At 39.7% G+C, this 19,269-nt stretch overlaps 1 protein-coding gene across 1 annotated transcript in view; it reads left to right on the top strand.

The window, feature by feature from the left end:
• Positions 1–18,862: 18,862 nt before the first annotated feature.
• Positions 18,863–19,269, top strand: part of LOC127528879 (claudin-16-like) — a 42,454-nt gene continuing 42,047 nt past the window's right edge. The window contains exon 1 of the mRNA XM_051930398.1: positions 18,863–18,965. Coding sequence (XP_051786358.1) covers positions 18,873–18,965 — 93 coding nt within the window. The 5' untranslated portion in view covers positions 18,863–18,872. The remainder of the gene's footprint in view (positions 18,966–19,269) is intronic.

The following is a 19,269-nucleotide window of genomic DNA, read 5'->3' as shown; positions in this document are numbered from 1 at the left end:
TAGCATGATGAAAGTTCAACTGTGTCTGTCTCTAATAACACTCAACACATTTGCGTTCCTCTGAAAGGCAAAACACATGACCTTTTGTACCAAATATATTCAATACATAATTCACAAGTGGCACAATCCTGTGGTGAACTTCAAATGGCACATAAACAATTCTCATCATCTGTGATAGTCAGCCTGCTTGCACTCCTCTGATACAATCGATGCAGTAAAATTAGATACCAGAGTGCAGTTAGCACCACATAAAGATCCAGACACTTGCATGTAGATAAAATGAAATCATTTTCACTCATACAGAGATATGTCCACACACTTCCAAATGTTTATGCGTTTTGTTACACCAGTGTTTTACATTAAGTAAGCTGTCTTCTACATCAGTTAACAAAGATAGCATACCAACACTGTAGATGAACCAAAACATACAGTAGGAGTGTCAAATCCAGGGTCATGTGGGGCTGGAGTCAATCCTAGCAGCAATGAGCACAAGGCATAGAAATGGCACCCATCCAGAATAGGTCCCTGTGGCTTGCAGGAGTCGCACCAACTACTCAAACCCAATATAGACAGGCACAGGACACAAGGTCCGCACAACACTTTTTTATTTTGTCTGTGGGAAACGCTTCCCTCATTTCCCACCTTCTCAGGACAGTTACAAAGCACAATATTCACAATAAAGTACTTTTTTCTCCTCTTCTTTTCTCTGTCTCTATCCCTGTCTGCCTAAACTCCTCATCCCGCATGCATCATCCTCTCCCTCCAGACTCTGGCTCCTCAAGTTGTGGCAATGGACTCCTTTATTCCTGCACCTGGGAGTACTTCCGGTGACCTGTTAGCATTGTCTGGAAGTCCAACAAAGAAGGGCTCTGCAGTCCCTGCACCACCCCCTGGTGGCACTCATGGAACCCAACAGGGATGTGCCAAACTCTTACACCCATGGAGCCCTGTGCAAGTCTGAGGCACTGCTGCAACCCACAGGGGCTGCCATCTTGCGCTCTGGGGAAAATAACGCAGTGTGTATGTTCTCTCCCCTGGCCTTTCTATTACACAGGTGTCCTGGCCTGGTAAGGGCCCCAGCTGTCTGCCAAAGTCCCACTGACCCACAAACACACACACACATAGTAATTCAGAATCTCCAAGTATTCATTTCAAAACATGGCAAGAACCCATTAATACAATTCTAGAATATCATGCCAGGTATGTCCTTAACTTTATTGCTTTACTTGTTATTTTATCATAAACAAAGAACTATTTCAGAAGGAGTTCTGTATTCACATCACTCTTTCTGGATTCTGAATGGTGATTTCTTTTTTTGGATTGATTTTGATGTTAATCCTACTTGGTGGATTTAGTTTATTCTGTTAACATGTTTTATTTTTAAATAAAGTGGGAATGAAAGAATCACCAATTAACCTAAACTGCAAACCTTAGGAAAAGTGGGAGGAAAATTGGATAACCAAGGGAAAGTCCACACAGACGTTAATTACAAATTGGTCTAAGTTAATTACAAATTTAAAACACAAAATAATTAATTATGTAAGTATTCTCCCCCTTTAATTTGACCTCCCCCCCCCCCCCCCCTTCACTTCAAGAGAGGCCCACCAAATTAACAAGCTAATCAAAAGAGCAGGCACAGTTATAGAGCACACTCTGGTCTCCCCTGGAGGTCGTAATAAAGATCAAAATTAAAACAAAACTAAGTGCCATTATGAACAAAGCTGTGCATCCTCTCGCTGACACACTAACACTTAGGACTTTTAGTCAACAAATAATTCAGCAGAAGTATATCAAGAAATGCTACAGGGGTCCTTTATACCAACAGCAATATGTCTGCATAATGCCTCACTGTGACTGTGACTGTGACTGCCAAATCAAACCTTTTTTTTGCTTTTTAAATTTTGGTTTGAGTTCAATTTCTGATGCGTGTTCAGACCAGAGTATATATATATATATATATATATATATATATATATATATATATATATATATATATATATATATATATATATATATATATATATTTATACTGTATGTATATATATATATATATATAATTTCTATTTATCCATCTACCTGTATTTATTTATTTAAAATGAAGATCTATTGTAAAAAAACAAATTCCCACAGGGACAAATAACATTCTATCTTTCTATCTATCTGATGTCCAGAGCAGCACTCTACTGTTGTCCACTATTTTAAGGTCATGCTTACTATGGTGCTCTGTGCAGTAAAGTTAGGATGTCTGACATGATCTGTCCCACCATATTCTAATCTGCTCAATGAGATTGGGTTCACAGAGAGTGATTACCTAATCTGGTTACATTGGGAATAAGGTACAGTGCAATACCAATCGGGGCAGCAAGGTGAATTTAGTCATTTTAACTTAACTTTAACATCTTCTGGAAGCGAGAGGACAAACAAATGACCCTGAGAGAAAGCTACACAGACTTGGGGGAGCCTGAAGAATCCATACAGATTGGGAAGAAATTCTAACCCAGAACACAAAAAGGCAGCAGTGCTAATCACTGAGTCACTGTGCTGTCCCACTAAGCAATTATATTAAAATAGATCTTTCAAATCCTTTGTTCATGTTTTATTAAAAATCAAGGAATGCCAGAAGCATCAACAATGTCCCAAGAAGAATTGAATGTAGTGATTAAGACTCGGAGCCATACACAAGGCGGCCGTGTGTGCCTCGCAGCTGCATTGTGCAGGTGGCACAGCAGCATGCCAGCAGCAGTGCTCATCTCTAATCTGAAGCCATTGTTTTGTTGAGAAAAAAGAAACAATGAGATCTTAGTGAACTTGCAACACAATGAAGTCCAGATGTGTGGCAGTGCTGTCAAAGTGAATCCGCGTCCACAGATGCCAAGAGTTCCCTGTTTACCAAACAGGAACAAATGCCACCTTGAACCTTACTTTTTGTTTCTTGATGGCACTTAGTGCTTCTTACTTAGTGAACAGATGCTTGTAGTGGACAATGGCTTCAAGCAGGACATAGTAGAAAGTCTTAGTAAGATCACACCAGGAGGTCCTGGAGGAGTCTAAAGAAACGCCTGAATCCACATGGGCAGTAACATTGAAAGCCACCCACTAAGGACAAGGAGCCATGCTGGACAGTGGGCACAGCAGTGTTGCTACCAAACACTGTTAGTCTTCCTCCATGACTACTATTCTTTTTCACTTTTAACTTAATATAGTGCCTTTCACATTTTTTATTTGCTATCATGGCACTTACAAAAGCTCCATTCTCAGACAATACCATTAGAAACATACAAATTCCCAATTCCAAACAGGATCACATATTGCAGTTATTGATTAACAACATAGAAACAGAATATTCTGGCATTGCTTACAGTCACAACAGGCATTTTTATTATTTAAAGTGCTCACCTACATTATGTAATGAACCATTTTTTAACCTCTGATATTACCTTAGTTTTCTAATGGACTATCCCAGTATTCAACAGTCAAACCTTGAATTGACCAGCAATGAACTGGCACTCCATCCAGAGATGGCTCCTGCCTTGCAGCCTGAGCTTCCAATATAAATTCTGACTACCAGCCACCCTGTTTTGGAACAGGAGTTCATCATTTCCATATGTTGTTACTATTTCTGCATATTATAGAGCATATCCATTTAAGACAGTCAAAATGGCAGCACAGCGGCTCAGCTGTTAGCAGTGCTGTCTTGTGGCATCTAATTAGTTATGTCTAGAATTTGTAAATTCTTTTTGTGTTATGTGGGTTTTTCTCTTGGTGTTCCCACACCAAAATTACACGTGCTAGGTCAGTTCATGTTTCTCATGCCAGTGTATGTGATTCCAGCCTAGAACCTGATCCTGCATTGGCAGTCTTCAGTGCTCCCTAACCCTCAATTAGATGAAGCGGGATTTGTGAATGTCATGATTATGTTAAATTACATTTGCTATTAGAAAGTCAATACTGCTTGCAGTATTTTATACTGTTATGTTGTGCTGCCTCTGGATAGGCGACATTCTGAAAAACAGACGTCACACAGTGAATCTGGGGAAATATTAGTCTATGCCCCTGGCCCTGAGTTCAAGGTTCTCCCAGGGCTGTGATCTGCCTCCCCTCCTTTTCTCCCTCCCTCTCTCTCTATGTCAATTCATGCACCCCCAGTGACCCATCTGTAAAATTGCTGATGACACCATCCTCAATGGCCTGATCACAGACGGGGACGAGGTGCCATATCAGAGGGAGGTGAATTGGCTGGTATGCTCACTCAAAAAATAAACTACAGCATGTTATTCATACAGCAGAAAAGATTGTAGGCCTGAAACTGGACTCCATTGGAGTCCTGCATACATCATAGGTCAGGAAACGTACCCAAAATAAAATCAAAGACTACACTCGCCCAGCAACAATCTTTTTCAGTTATTACTACTGAGAAAATGTTACTGATCACTAAAGGCAAGAACTGCAATAAATCTAAAACGTTTCTTTCCTACTTCAGTCACTATGGTTAAACACAATCTCCAGCTAATCTAAATTATGCTTTTAATATTTATTTAATAAAGTCTTACCAGATATATCACTGGGCAGAGGTTCAATGCTAAATTACCATTATAAAGGAAGGACCAGGGCACTGCCTTCTCTGGATTGCTAGTGGCATCTTGGATTCCCACAGGGCTCCATGGGAGTTGGAGTTTGGCACAGACCTATTGGCTTCCATGGGGGTCGCCAAGGGGAGCTGCAGAGCCTTACTTTGGGCTTCCACCACACCTGGGAGCACTTCCAGATAATAATAATGGGCCACCTGAAGTTCTTCCAGGTGCAACATTAAAAAGACCACCTCACTTCATTCGAGGAGCCAGAGTTGGGAGGAGGAGGAGAGCTGAAGCTAACAAAAAGATTAGTGGAGGCAGAAGACAGACAGAGAATAGAAACTGCTGTACTGTGCTGCTTATTGGCACTTTGTACTGTGCTGTGTGCTGGGAAACAAAGGGTTTCACAGCGGAAAATAATTGTTCCTGGTGTCTGTCTGTGTTAGGTTTGGGGAGCTGGTGCGCCCCTGGTGGCCAAAATAGCTAAACAAAAAAAAGAACATATATTGTTCAGAAAATAGCAAAATAAATACAAGTAATTTAAAGAGTATAAGTCTGGGATGCCAAGAGGAAACATTGAATTGCTGGTTAGTAGTTGACAACAAAGTTCCCCAGGGGTACTTCTTACCACACCATAAAAGTGCTCCAAGACAGCGCCTCCTGGAAGGAATGAAGAGGATTTTTCATGATGGCACCCAATTTTACTGCCATTCTCTTTTCCACAATCACTTCCAATGTGTCAAGCATTAGCACTGTGATGGAGCAGACTTTCCTAATGTTTGTTCAGATAGATAGATAGATAGATAGATAGATAGATAGATAGATAGATAGATAGATAGATAGATAGATAGATAGATAGATAGATAGATAGATAGATAGATAGATAGATAGATAGATAGATAGATAGATAGATGCTTTATTAATCCCAAGGGGAAATTCACATACTCCAGCAGCAGCATACTGATAAAAAAAAATAATATTAAATTAAAGAGTAATAAAAATGCAGGTATAACAGATAATAACTTTGTATAATGTTAACGTTTACTCCCCCGGGTGGAACTGAAGAGTCGCATAGTTTGGGGGAGGAACGATCTCCTCAGTCTGTCAGTGGAGCAGGACAGTGACAGCAGTCTGTCGCTGAAGCTGCTCCTCTGTCTGGAGATGATACTGTTCAGTGGATGCAGTGGATTTTCCATTATTGACAGGAGCCTGCTCAGCGCCCGTTTGCAGCATCTTATTGCAGATGTTGAAGGACACCAGCCTTCTAAGGAAGTATAGTCGGCTCTGTCCTCTCTTGCACAGAGCATCAGTATTGGCAGTCCAGTCCAATTTATTATCCAGCTGCACTCCCAGGTATTTATAGGTCTGTACCCTCTGCACACGGTCACCTCTGATGATCACAGGGTCCATGAGGGGCCTGGTACTCCTAAAATCCACCACCAACTCCTTGGTTTTGCTGGTATTCAGTTGTAGGTGGTTTCGCACCATTTAACAAAGTCCTTGATTAGGTTCCTGTTGATTAGTTAGATGATTAGGTTCAGGCATTGTCTTTTAAACACAAGTTGCTTTCCAGGAGACCACAGTGTAGAACAGTACATTGGCTACTATGGACTGATAAAACATTTCAAGCAGCTTGCTGCATACATGGGTGGCACGGTGGTGCAGTGGTAGCGCTGCTGCCTTGCAGTAAGGAGACCTGGGTTCGTTTCCCAGGTCCTCCCTACGTGGAGTTTGCATGTTCTCCCCGTGTCTGCGTGGGTTTCCTCCAGGTGCTTCAGTTTCTTCCCACAGTCCAAAGACATGCAGGTTAGGTGGATTGGCGATTCTACATTGGCCCTAGTGTGTGCTTGGTGTGTGTGTGTATGTGTCTGTGTGTCCTGCGGTGGGTTGTCGCCCTGCCCAGGATTGGTTCCTGCCTTGCACCCTGTGTTGACTGGAATTGGCTCCAGCAGACCCCTGTGACCTTGTGTTCGGATTCAGTGGGTTGGAAAATGGATGTTTGGATGGATGCTACATACATCAAAAGATCCAAGTCTCCTCAGGAAGTCCAGTCTGCTCTAGCCCTTCTTGTACAGAGCCACTGTATTGTCAGACCAGTCCAGTTTGCTGTTTATGTGAACCCCCAGGTACTTGTACCTCTACACCATTTTCACACCCTTCCCCTAAATGTTGGCTGGTCTCAGACATTCTTTAGCATGCCATGCATTCAACACCAGCTCTTTTGTCTTGCTGATGCTGAGCTGCCGGTTGTTCTCCCTACACAATAAGACAAAGTCCTCCATAAGCCACCTGTACTCCAGCTTGTCTCCATTATTAATTCAGCCTATGATGCAGGAGTCACCTGACAATTTCTGTAGATGGCAAGCTGTGGATGTGTGTAGAGGGTAAACAAGAAAGGAGACAGGACCTGGCTCTACTACTAAGCACATGTAAGTGAAACTTAATTTCCTAATACCAAAATTCCCCTTATGGACAAATAAAGTTTGTTCATTCATTTGTTCGATCTATCTATCTATTATATAGTGCCTTTCATATCTATCTGTCTACTCAGGCTGGACTCACTGGAGAAAGTAGTAGAACAGGGGTAACTCATCAAGCTGCTTACTATCCTAGACAATGACTCTTATTCCTTGTATGAGGTTGTGGCTAAACAAAGAAGCACCTTCAGTAACAGACCGAGACAACCGTTGCTCCAAGGACTGCTGTGTGAGATCATTTCTACCCTTAGACATCAGGCTCCAGAATGAGTCACCCCACAGCTGATGTAGTCTTGTTCCCTGCATGTTGAATGGTACTGAGCTGGTCAAGCAGACACACAGTGAAGCTACAGTATGTGAAATGCACTGTGCCCATGACTGACATTCTGTATGGTGAAACTGTAATTTATAGATATGTGCAATTCTTATAACTTTTTTTTTTTTTTTTTTGTTCTTAATTTCGTCTTATACGATTTCTCGTATTAGAAATGTGTTAGTTTTCGCATACCCCTTGGGGTCAGAGCGCAGGGTCAGCCATTGTACAGCGCCCCTGGAGCAATTACAGGTTAAGGGTCTTGCTCAAGGGCCCAGCAGAGTAGGATCTCTTTTGGCAGTGACGGGGATTCGAACCGGCAACCTTCTAGATACCAGCACAGATCCTTAGCCTCAGAGCCACCACTCCGCCACCACTTTACACTGAATAAATATCTACACTTTGTTAATTTACTAACAGATATTTTTTGTTAATGTGTATTTGTACCTAATTAGTATACTTAAGAATACTACAGTTCTTGCTAAATGTATGTTTGTGCTTATTTTTTTTTTGTCTGCTGCTGCAACCTTGCAATTTCCTTTGCTATTAATAAAGTTTCTATCTATCTAGCCTTTGAAATGGTCTTTAATGCATACATAGCTATGGTGTGTTGTCTGTGCATTAGTATACTCTGTACTTTCTGAGCAGCTGTACCATTGATCCCAAGTAAGGGAAACTGCCTTTGAAAAATATATAGGCGGACATACACGCAGACAGGACATGTAGAGGAGAGCAGCACAGAAAGGAACCTAAACAACAAGTGAAAGATGTGTGGAGGCAATCTGAGTCTACCAGCCTCGAATTAGACAATCTTTCAAAGGAAATTGGATAATATATGGATATATACGTATCTAATAGAGTACTGACTGCACTGGCATTCCGTTTTAAGTTGTGCTTAGTGCTGCCAGAATAGGCTCCAGTTCTCTGTGAAGTCTAAGTGGGAAAACAAAATAAATGGATGTATGTTAACCTGTAACTGACTCCACTGACTTTTTTTCTTAAACAGACAAGGAGGGCTAGTATTGAGGAAAATGATAAACCATACAACATATCACGCTCTGGTATGTTCCCTATCTTACAGGCACTTCATACTTTAACCAGCAGAGGGGGCAGAAGAGTCGCTCCAGCCTCATGCATATCTCCTCCCTCTCATTCCTGTCTATTGTGATGACCCACAGAGTTTACTTTTAGTGTTCACAATATAAGGGCCAGTTAGATCAGACTGCACTGCACCAGTGATTACTGACTACACTGTTTAAAGAACAAGACACTTTATTGGCAATATGGAGTAGTGGGATTCTCCATGCACTACTGCTCGAGGGCTGGGCTTCTATCTATCTATCTATCTATCTATCTATCTATCTATCTATCTATCTATCTATCTATCTATCTATCTATCTATCTATCTGTCTGTCTGTCTGTCTGTCTGTCTGTCTGTCTGTCTGTCTGTCTGTCTGTCTGTCTGTCATACAGTGCCTTTCCTGTCTATCAATCCATCTGTCTAGCATATAGAGCCTTTCATTTTTATCTAGTTTAAACATGAAAATTTATTATGTGGTGAAATACTGCCATCTAGTGTTGAATAAAATATTAAAACCTAATAAAAATTTTACATTGCAAAAGCATTTTCTCCATTTAAGTAATATATAATTAAAGGAATTTAGTAATCTAAAACCAAATGAGTCAAAGTCTAATAAATAAAAATCAGTAATAAATTTATTTCACCAGGCCTTAATAAAATAGAAGCTATTCTGTTAAAACTATCACTTGCAATATTAGGGAACCTCACAGTCGACATAATGTAATTAGTGTTTTACTATTAAAAGATATGGTCCAGATTCCTTAACATGGTCACTGTTAGGCCTTTTTTAATGAAATGAGGTATAAATTCAAATGCTGTTAAGAGACATAAACCAAATTGAAACTTTAAGAAAGAGTTCAGATCAACCCTGCCACAGTAATGAAAGTGCTGTTACAGTCTTTTTAAAGGATTTACTGATATCCTCTGCTTCTGGTTATACCACATTCATTATAGCTTAAGATAGTTGTCTTCAGCTTGCTTCGATTCACTTTCACCCTTATATGGATTAAGAAAGAAAGAAAGAAAGAAAGAAAGAAAGAAAGAAAGAAAGAAAGAAAGAAAGAAAGAAAGAAAGAAAGAAAGAAAGAAAGAAAGAAAGAAAGAAAGAAAGAAAGAAAGAAAGAAAGAAAGAAAGGTTTTGGGGCAAAGCCAAGGATGCCTATTTATTTGCAGGTTCTATGGGTTAAAAATATGAAGGATTTCTTGTATCCACTTAAACTAATAGACAGACAAACTGGAATGACCTGCACGTCAGTGTTGGAGAAACACCATCAGTGTCCAAATTTAAACCTGCTCTTTATTTTAGCATAGAATACAGCTGTTAAGACTGGCTGTTTTATATTGGTTTTTAATTCATTTTAATAGTCATTTTTGATTTGTCATTACTCTGTCATTACTATTTCTCTTTTGGTTGTCCATGATGGCCTTGGTGTGAATTTGTCACCATGATAGACTCGTTTTCAGAATTCTTCTCTCCAAATTAAACTGTAGTTATTTTCTTAGTATATGACCATTGTCAAAATAAAGCTAGCCAGGGAGGGACGGCTGAAATTTGAACTTAAATATTGCTTAAAGTTTCGTCTGTTTATGTTTCAGCATCTTTTATATTTGTGTTTATTATTGTACAATGGTCTTAGAAACAACAGTTACTTTTACTTTTAAATCCACTTTGACCTGCATCAAATTGAAAACATAAAAATTAAAATGAATTGAAATTTTCTCTTAGCAACTTTGCTGGGTTTTTTTTTGTAAATGCACACCCTTTCCAAATGTGGTGTTTGCAGGACAGGGGAATTTGACTTCTAATGTAATCTTTCAACTAAAATATGGTGTTAAAAAATTGAAACTTTATGAAATAGTTCAGTCTGGCTGTCACTCTCAGCACCATAATAAAAGATTTGTTCCCACATTGTGGAATGTTCAACAACCCTCCTGAAGAGGTGCTGTTATCTTGCCGGCCATTTGCCATTTTGCAAAAAACTGCAATATCTAAACACCAGTAATGGCGCACTGAGCGATAGCATGCAGTAAATACACTTGACTTGAGCATTCGTAGTTTTCATTCTCTTTCTCCCGTTAGGGGTTGCCACAGTGGATCATCTTCTTCCATATCTTTCTGTCCTCTGCATCTTGTTCTGTTACACCCATCACCTGCATGTCCTCTCTCACCACATCCATAAACCTTCTCTTAGGCCTTCCTCTTTTTCACTTCCCTGGCAGCTCTATCCTTAGCATCCTTCTCCCAAAATACTCAGCATCTCTCCTCTGCACATGTCCAAACCAACACAATCTCACCTCTCTGACTTTGTCCCTTCCCAACCATCCAACTTGAGCTGACCCTCTAATGTACTCATTTCTAATCCTATCCATCCTCGTCACACCCAATGCAAATCTTAGCATCTTTAACTCTGCTACCTCCAGCTCTGTCTCCTGCTTTCTGGTCAGTGCCACCATCTCCAGCCCATATAACATAGCTGGTCTCACTACCGTCCTGTAGACCTTCCCTTTCACTCTTGCTGATACCCGTCTGTCACAAATCACTCCTGACACTCTTCTCCACCCATTCCACCCTACCTGCACTCTCTTTTTCATCCCTCTTCCACAATCCCCATTACTCTGTACTGTTGACCCCAAGTATTTAAACTCATCCACCTTTGCCAACTCTACTCCTTGCATCCTCACCATTCCACTGACCACCCTTTCATTTACACACATGTATTCTGTCTTGTTCCTACTGACCTTCATTCCTCTCCTCTCTAGAGCATATCTCCACCTCTCCAAGGTCTCCTCAACCTGCTCCCTACTATCGCTACAGATCAGAATGTCATCAGCAAACATCATAGTCCACGGGGACTCCTGTCTAATCTCGTCTGTCAACCTGTTCATCACCATTGCAAATAAGAAAGGGCTCAGAGCCGATCCCTGATATAATCCCACCTGCACCTTGAATACATCTGCCACTTCTACCGCAGACCTCACCACTGTCACACTTCGCTCGTACATATCCTGTACAACTCTTACGTACTTCTCTGCCACTCCTGACATCCTCATACAATATCACAGCTCCTCTCTAGGCACCCTGTCATATGCTTTCTCCAGGTCCACAAACACACAATTCAACTCCATCTGGCCTTCTCTAAACTTCTCCATCAACACCCTTAGAGCAAACATCGCATCTGTGGTGCTCTTTCCTGACATAAAACCATACTGCTGCTCACTAATCATCACCTCACTACTTAACCTAGCTTCCACTACTCTTTCCCATAACTTCATGCTGTGACTCATCAATTTTATCCCCCTGTAGTTACTGCAGTCCTGAATATCCCCCTTATTCTTAAAAAGCAAAAAATAAATAAATTGGGCTAAATTCAACCAATATGGCAAGTACTCCAAGTAAGCTTTTCAATACACCAAAAAAAACGCAGTTGACAAAAGCTGGCTGTTCCAAATGTGCTCAATAATGTTTAACAGATTTAAGGTGAGGTAAAATTTAAATTGGTAATAATTTATGGATTAAAAGTACAATACACATATAAATATAATTTAAATTATAATACATAAGCCATCTCAAAAACAGGATTTTCAGGGAACAGTCAACATGGGTTCAGTCGAGGGAGGACAGTTTCATTACTATCCTTCTGAAGCTTCCTCATAGAATTCCAGCATATGACCAGGACGGTATATAATATTATTTATCTTGAGCTCCAGAAAGCATTTAATAAGGTCTCACATGGGAGGTTATATAGCGCCCTGATCTGTAGAGTACAAGTCAAGGAAGGTTATACTCAAGCTTTATAACACCCTGGTGAGGGCTCATCTGCAGTACTGGCTGCAGTTTTGGTCTCCAGTCTACAAAAAACACACAGCAGTGCTAGAAAAAGACCAAAGGCGATTGACTAGGCTGAGAGGTCTGAGTTACGAGGAAAGGTTTAAGGAGCTGAACCTTTTAAATTTTATCTAACAGAGATTAAGAGGTGATATGACTGAAGTACTCAAAAATATGAAAGGTATTTACACAGTAGATTGAGACTGTTACTTTAACAAGAGTTCAACAAGAACACAGGGACACAGTTGGGAACTGGTTAAGGGAAATTTTGCATAAATATTAGGAATATTTCCTTCACACAGAGAACCACAGGCATGTGGAATAAGTTGCCATGTAGTGTGGTAGACAGTAGGACTTTAGGGACTTTCAAAACAAGACTTGATGTTGTTTTGTAAGAATAAGATGGACGCGACTGGCAAGCTTTGTTGGGCCAAATGCCCTGCCCTTGTCAAAAGTTTTACAAATGTTCTAATAAGACTCACGTTTACTAATCATAATAAATTTTATTTATATAGCACCTTTCCCATGCGCAGTGATGAAATCAATGAAAACACATATTTTAAAAAACAATGAAAATGAAACATTTAATGCAAGGATTAACACCATACATAAACAAAAAGAAAACTCAAATCCTTGTAAATTAAAGAGTAACTACACTGTGAAATGTGCAGTGCCATATTATGCATCATACAAAGTTTAAAAACAGCACTTCTCTGTATGTTGGTGTTACTTTGCAGGCAGCGATTAGGCTGACATAACTTGGATTTGGTTGCCTCTGGTTGCTTGGTACCAGTGAAATGGGATCTTGATGTGATGTTGCTCTTGGACAAAATGTAACACCAATTTTGCAATAGATCAGTGACAGCAATCCACTCTTTGATGAAAACATCGATGTAAAGCCTCTACAGAATTATTAGTACACTAACTGTACTACCTGATTAAGACGGGTTGAAATCTAAGTAATCAATGCAGAGTGCACCATCTATTGGAATGTATTTTGTAATACATGTAGTAATAAATGTGTTGTGTTTGTCGCTCCAACAGATGGTGCATTACAAACATTTGTAGCAATAATGTGTCAGTGTAACAGTTATTCACCAACCTCTTCTGATCCCCCATTACGTGTGATTTTTCCATTTCATTACTAAAAGTTAATATACTGTAGGTCAGGGGTACTCACCTCAGGTCCTCGAAGTCCAGTTACTGCAGGTTTTTGCTTTAATCAAATGTTTAATTAGAACCCATTTATTTATTACTGAAACAATATGTTTTGTTGGTCTTAGTTTTGGTGAATTGGTGATTCTAAATTGGCCCTAGTGTGTGCTTGGTGTGTGGGTGTGTTTGTGTGTGTCCTGCGGTGGGTTGGCACCCTGCCCGGGATTGGTTCCCTGCCTTGTGCCCTGTGTTGGCTGGGATTGGCTCCAGCAGACCCCCGTGACCCTGTGTTCGGATTCAGCGGGTTGGAAAATGGATGGATGGATGGATAGTTTTAATTAACTTATTCATGACCCTTAAGTGCCTATTTTAGTTTTAAACTGCTGCATTAAGGTTTTGCTGTCCACTTTTTTAACCAGTCATCAGTTAATAATGAGGTGAAAATGACAAATGTACCACCAGCTCTCCAGCGATCATGCTTTCATTTAAATCTGTGCACCATGAAGTGTCTGTGTTAATAACATGCTTTGAAGCAAATGAGAGAGAAGGAAAAGATCAAGAGGTACAAATCTGTCCAGTACCACAAAACATATGGATAATGTTCTCAGAAAACAAAAAATCTACAATGTGATTGATTTGTCTTGGAAGATTGGAAGCACTAACAAGTCAAATAATTAAACATCAAGTTTCATCATCTGCTAATCTTTAACAATTAAATAATCTTTAACATTTAGTTATCCATCCATTTACAGATCTTCTTAATCCAGTTCAATTTTTCCAAGACCAAAGTATGGGGCACCTGTCTAGGATGGAGTGCCAGTCTATCAATTGCCAAGTCACGATGAGCAAGCTTAGAGTAACCACATCAACCTAAGCTTCATGATTTTAGGATGTCACATGGAAAGCCTTGTGACACAGAGAGTTCATGAAATCTCCACACAAGCAAAGGCAGGGGATCAGACCTAGGACTCAATGTGCCCCCATGCTGATGTACTGTATGGATTACTCTTTCTTCTAATCCAAGTGACAGTTAACAGATGTATCTGTTTACCAAGAAATAACAATGTTCTAAACTTTATCTTTTCACAGTCACTTAAGTGCGTTTAATGCGGTTTGTCAGGGGGATGCATTGCTATTAGCAGCTATCTTAAACTGACTTTATTCAAAATTAGGCTTTAAGGCTTTATTTGTTCATTTCTAGTACAACTGACTTAAGTTTCTTGGCTGTCACATTAAGAAGTATAATTAATATAGAAACAATATGAATGGATTTCATTGCTTTAACAGCACCACTCACAGAAATAATTTCTATGGTAATTACCTGAGGTTGACTTTACTGAAAATGAATATTTGTTGAAGCTTAAAAAATTATTCCAGAAAAATGTTTCATTCGCAGTGGGTAGCGCTGCTGTCTCGCAGTTGGGAGACCTGGAGACCTGGGTTCGCTTCCCGGGTCCTCCCTGCGTGGAGTTTGCATGTTCTCCCCGTGTCTGTGTGGGTTTCCTCCGGGCGCTCCGGTTTCCTCCCACAGTCCAAAGACATGCAGGTTAGGTGGATTGGCGATTCTAAATTGACCCTAGTGTGTGCTTGGTGTGTGGGTGTGTTTGTGTGTGTCCTGCGGTGGGTTGGCACCCTGCCCAGGATTGGTTCCTGCCTTGTGCCCTGTGTTGGCTGGGATTGGCTCCAGCAGACCCCCGTGACCCTGTGTTCGGATTCAGCGGGTTGGACAATGAATGGATGAAATGTGTCATTACTCAGCTACTTTAGATTGTTTTGACCCAAAATGAGCGTGCTTGCCAATGTGACATACCGTATCTGTTTCTAGTACCACTGGCATAATTTGTTCAGATGTCATAGTAACGCGGATCATTTATGTTTATAAAAAGCAAATGAATTTCATTCCCATAGAATCACCAATCATGTTAGGATGCCACACCGTAATGTTGCCAGATCTTTTTTTTTTTTTGTTCAAATGGGGGTAAAAAAGAAGGATATGACATGTCAGTGCTATTATTTTTTTTGGCATATTTTCTAGAATGTTTGGGAGGGCTATATTTGTTTTTTGTTTGAATTAAAGGGACCATCCTTTCTATAAAGATACTGCATAATTTTATCAAGTTACACCTATTTGTCTAATGACAGATAAGGATAAAGACTGAACATGGCAGTTATTGAAGGACCAAACATTTGTGTGTTTATGGAGGTGGCTTTGGGCATGTTTGTCTTTGATAATCTGACTGAAAATAAAATGATGCATTTTAATTAATGTGATTTGTTATCATTAATATAAAACAGTTCAAACATCCATCCATCCATTTTGAGGATGAACTATCCCAACATGAAGGCATATTATGGCAGCACTTTACCTATTAATCTTTAATAAAAAAAATGTGTAGTTTCTGCCATATTGTCTATTACACTATTCACTTATTAAATTTACTTACAAACACTTAGATTTGTGCATATAAATGCTGTATTTATGGTTAAAAAGAACGAAAAGCACTTTTCAAAACTTAATGAAAAATATGAATTTATTTAAAGTTGTGAACTGATTTCATAAATTTAAAATAATCTGAGTTAATAAGTGTGAAAGCACATTATTTTGCTTTGGATTTAGTAAAGCTAATGAAAAAGTTCAGTATTTTAAACACATATAATGTAAAATGTTTACTTATATTATAAGATTGTTTTTGAGTGACACACCCTACGCCACAGGAGCAGACTTTTCTTCTTCTTGTGAAGATAGGAAGTCGTGTAATATGTTAATTACTTTTGTATAATTGGTTCTTTGGCAATACTAATCAATGCTATAAAGGTAATTATCTCATTTTTTGCCAGTTGACTTAAAATATTGAAATAGAATTTATTTTAAAGGAAAGGTTTGCTTAAACCGTTAGGAAAGTATCGTGCAATGCAAGAGTGTATAATAATACGCTTATATTTCGTTAACATTCAGTAATAAGCTTTAACAAATGTGTTAATAATTACTGTGATCAGTTAAACTACTCAAATAAGGTACGTTCACCTAATTCCTTTAAACTGATCTTGAATTAACTGCGGTGGGCTGGCACCCTGCCCGGGGTTTGTTCCTGCCTTGCGCCCTGTGTTGGCTGTGATTGGCTCCAGCAGACCCCCGTGACCCTGTGTTAGGATACAGCAGGTTGGATAATGACTGACTGAGCTTGAATTAACTGACTCACTTACGTGGAACGCCAATAATGTAACTGAATTAAATTCCTCCAACTAACCATTTTTGATTGCGTTCGCTGTATTTACGTAAACGGATTATAATGTTTAAATTGTAATGTTTTCTGCCAAACTCTATTCGCTCCAAGTTTTTTTCACTTAACATTAATACTTGCTTTGTACTCACACAACGGCACTTCGGCTATTTCCCCATTCAAGAACTGCATTCCGCTGACAATGAGCAGGTCTCCAAATGAATCCAGCTACACTGGACCGCCTCTCACACATGCCCTCTGCTCACCTACTTGCCCTTATCACGCCTATGTTTCAAGGTAGTTGCAGACCACTTGGTTATTTTAAACGCTTCCCACTGGGGAAAATCGATTAGGTGGGCTGCTCTTTGTGTTGCTTTTTTATAACTACTTCTGCTGATTCTGAGCTATTTATTCATTTCGAATTTTTCATAAAGCGATCTAGTTTTGCATAAAATAATCTCCCTTTGCTTGGCAAAATATTTGTAAGGACACTCCACGTACACGTAACCCCATATCTTTGTGCATTGCGAAATGTATTAAAACAAAATTTAGCATTGCCACGGGATTCGTGTTGTGGTGGAAGCAGATTTATGAGAGTTTGTCTGTGACTCTCTGGCAAATTATAAAATGCCTTTTTTATTCCTGAAAGGGCATGCAGCTACAGTCTGCGAGATAATATTCTTTAAAAATAATTAATTTAATGAGATGTATTCAATACGGTAATGTTTAAAATCTAGTTTGATTGAACCAATTTAATTTGTACAATCGAAATGAAAAGGCTTTGTCAAACTTTGTACCTTTTTTAACTGATTATGTTTAAACTCTGCAAGTAATTAACGTGGAACCAGTTGGAATAACTGAATCAATTAATTCTAATATATTGTTAAATTAAATCAACATTGTACACTAACTAGCTTTGCTGCATATAGCGCACCGCACAATTCGATCTCCACCAATTAGTTTCGCCCGCGTCCCCAGCCGGTGGCTCGGCGATCGGATGCGCTTGCGCAAGTCCTGCTGGGCACTGAAGTTTCAAGTTCGCGAGGTCCTCAGCCTCATTCGCACTCGTGTTTGCCTCTGCTACCCTCCGCTCATCAAACCCGACCAAAAGTGAACATTGAATACTACTGACCGGACATTAGCCAACCAGGTAAGAGTGAGCAGTGTAGCACTGGCGTTTGCTAATTTCGCGAGAGGGATCGCATTAAATCGACCAGTTACAGTAATTGCGGAAAGTTTCTTACCTGTAGACAGATGGCACCACCAAGTGCTTTACAGTATTAGGGAACTGTGATAATGGCCAACAGCCTGCTACATCTCTTGCTGAGCCTCTGGAAGTTTGTGTTAAAATTCTGTCTATGGAATAATAACTGACCTCTAGAAAGCTCACATGCTGATCGGCTGTCCTCGTTTAAGCAGTAAACTGTTTGTTAATTTGAAATTGGAGAAACTGATTTTAGTTATAACATAGGTAAAAAGAACCATTATTTTCCGTTATCTCTGCCACCTTTGTGCTTTGCTGTTGTGACACACAGAGTAACCAATATTATGAATAGGACATTTTGCACAAGTTGGATCTACAGTAAGTTATTTAGCAGCAGCAGATACAGTGCTATTTACTGATCATCTGCCTCTTCCTCCGGTGAGGTGCTGAAACTCTGATGAGAGCCTGGACTTTTAACCCTGGGCCAATCTATAAACTGATGAAGTTTTATTCAACTTTGCAGATTTTGACACAAGTACAGCCTTCACAGTTTTGTGTGTGTGTGTGAACATAGTGGCACAGCATAGTGATACTGCTTCACAATGGCTGAAGGCTAAGACCATTTCCTTGTGGAGTCTGCATGTTCTCTCCACCAGCTCCTGCTTCCTCCGATAGTCCAAGACTTGCTAAGTTTATTGATCACACTAAATATACTGTTTGATTTGAGCTTGTGATGTATGAGAGTGTCCTTTGAAGGACTAATAGATTGATTAGGGGTGATTGATATCTTTGTCTCCCTGTACCCTTGTATCAGGCAATATGGAAAACGGCTGTATGGAGGGATAAGCAAGAGGCTGAAGTGTTCACATTCTTTATCACCCATTTTCTAAAATTTCTTTGCAGAAATGACTGATGCAAAGACTTAACCTATTTGGGTAATATTTTAAATTCTTTATTCTTTAGGGGATGGACTCCTGACTCTGATATTTTCACTTAGTGGGAAAGAAAAAACAGCACTGCTGACATGGTGGAGGCTTGGGCTGAAGTCCTGGCACTGATCGTGGCACTTCTGGGCCTCACATTTTTGATACTGGCAAATGAAACTGATTGCTTTAGGGTAAGAGCACAATGTCCTGCATGACTCAGTAGCTCTGAGGTGATTTTTTATCCTTTACTGATTAAGTGAACCTTTTAAGGAGCATGCACAAAATGTCTGCTATGGAGGATTAGATATTCCTCCATATATATTCCAACATAAGAAGCTTGTCTTCACTGTTAATTACATAAAACTTGATTTTTGGTGAATTGGAATGTTCAAAATGTATTGGTTTTGTTTATCAGCAGGGTATCTCCTACTCAATAGCATGAAGGAATATTTGTTGTTATTGAAATGTAGCCTTCAGTTACCATCCAAGATTAAA

Source organism: Erpetoichthys calabaricus, chromosome 8, assembly GCF_900747795.2.
Source record: "Erpetoichthys calabaricus chromosome 8, fErpCal1.3, whole genome shotgun sequence".
Taxonomy (NCBI): Eukaryota; Metazoa; Chordata; class Cladistia; order Polypteriformes; family Polypteridae; genus Erpetoichthys; species Erpetoichthys calabaricus.
Note: the sequence above shows the minus strand (reverse complement) of the source record. Positions and strands in the feature narration are given on the sequence as shown.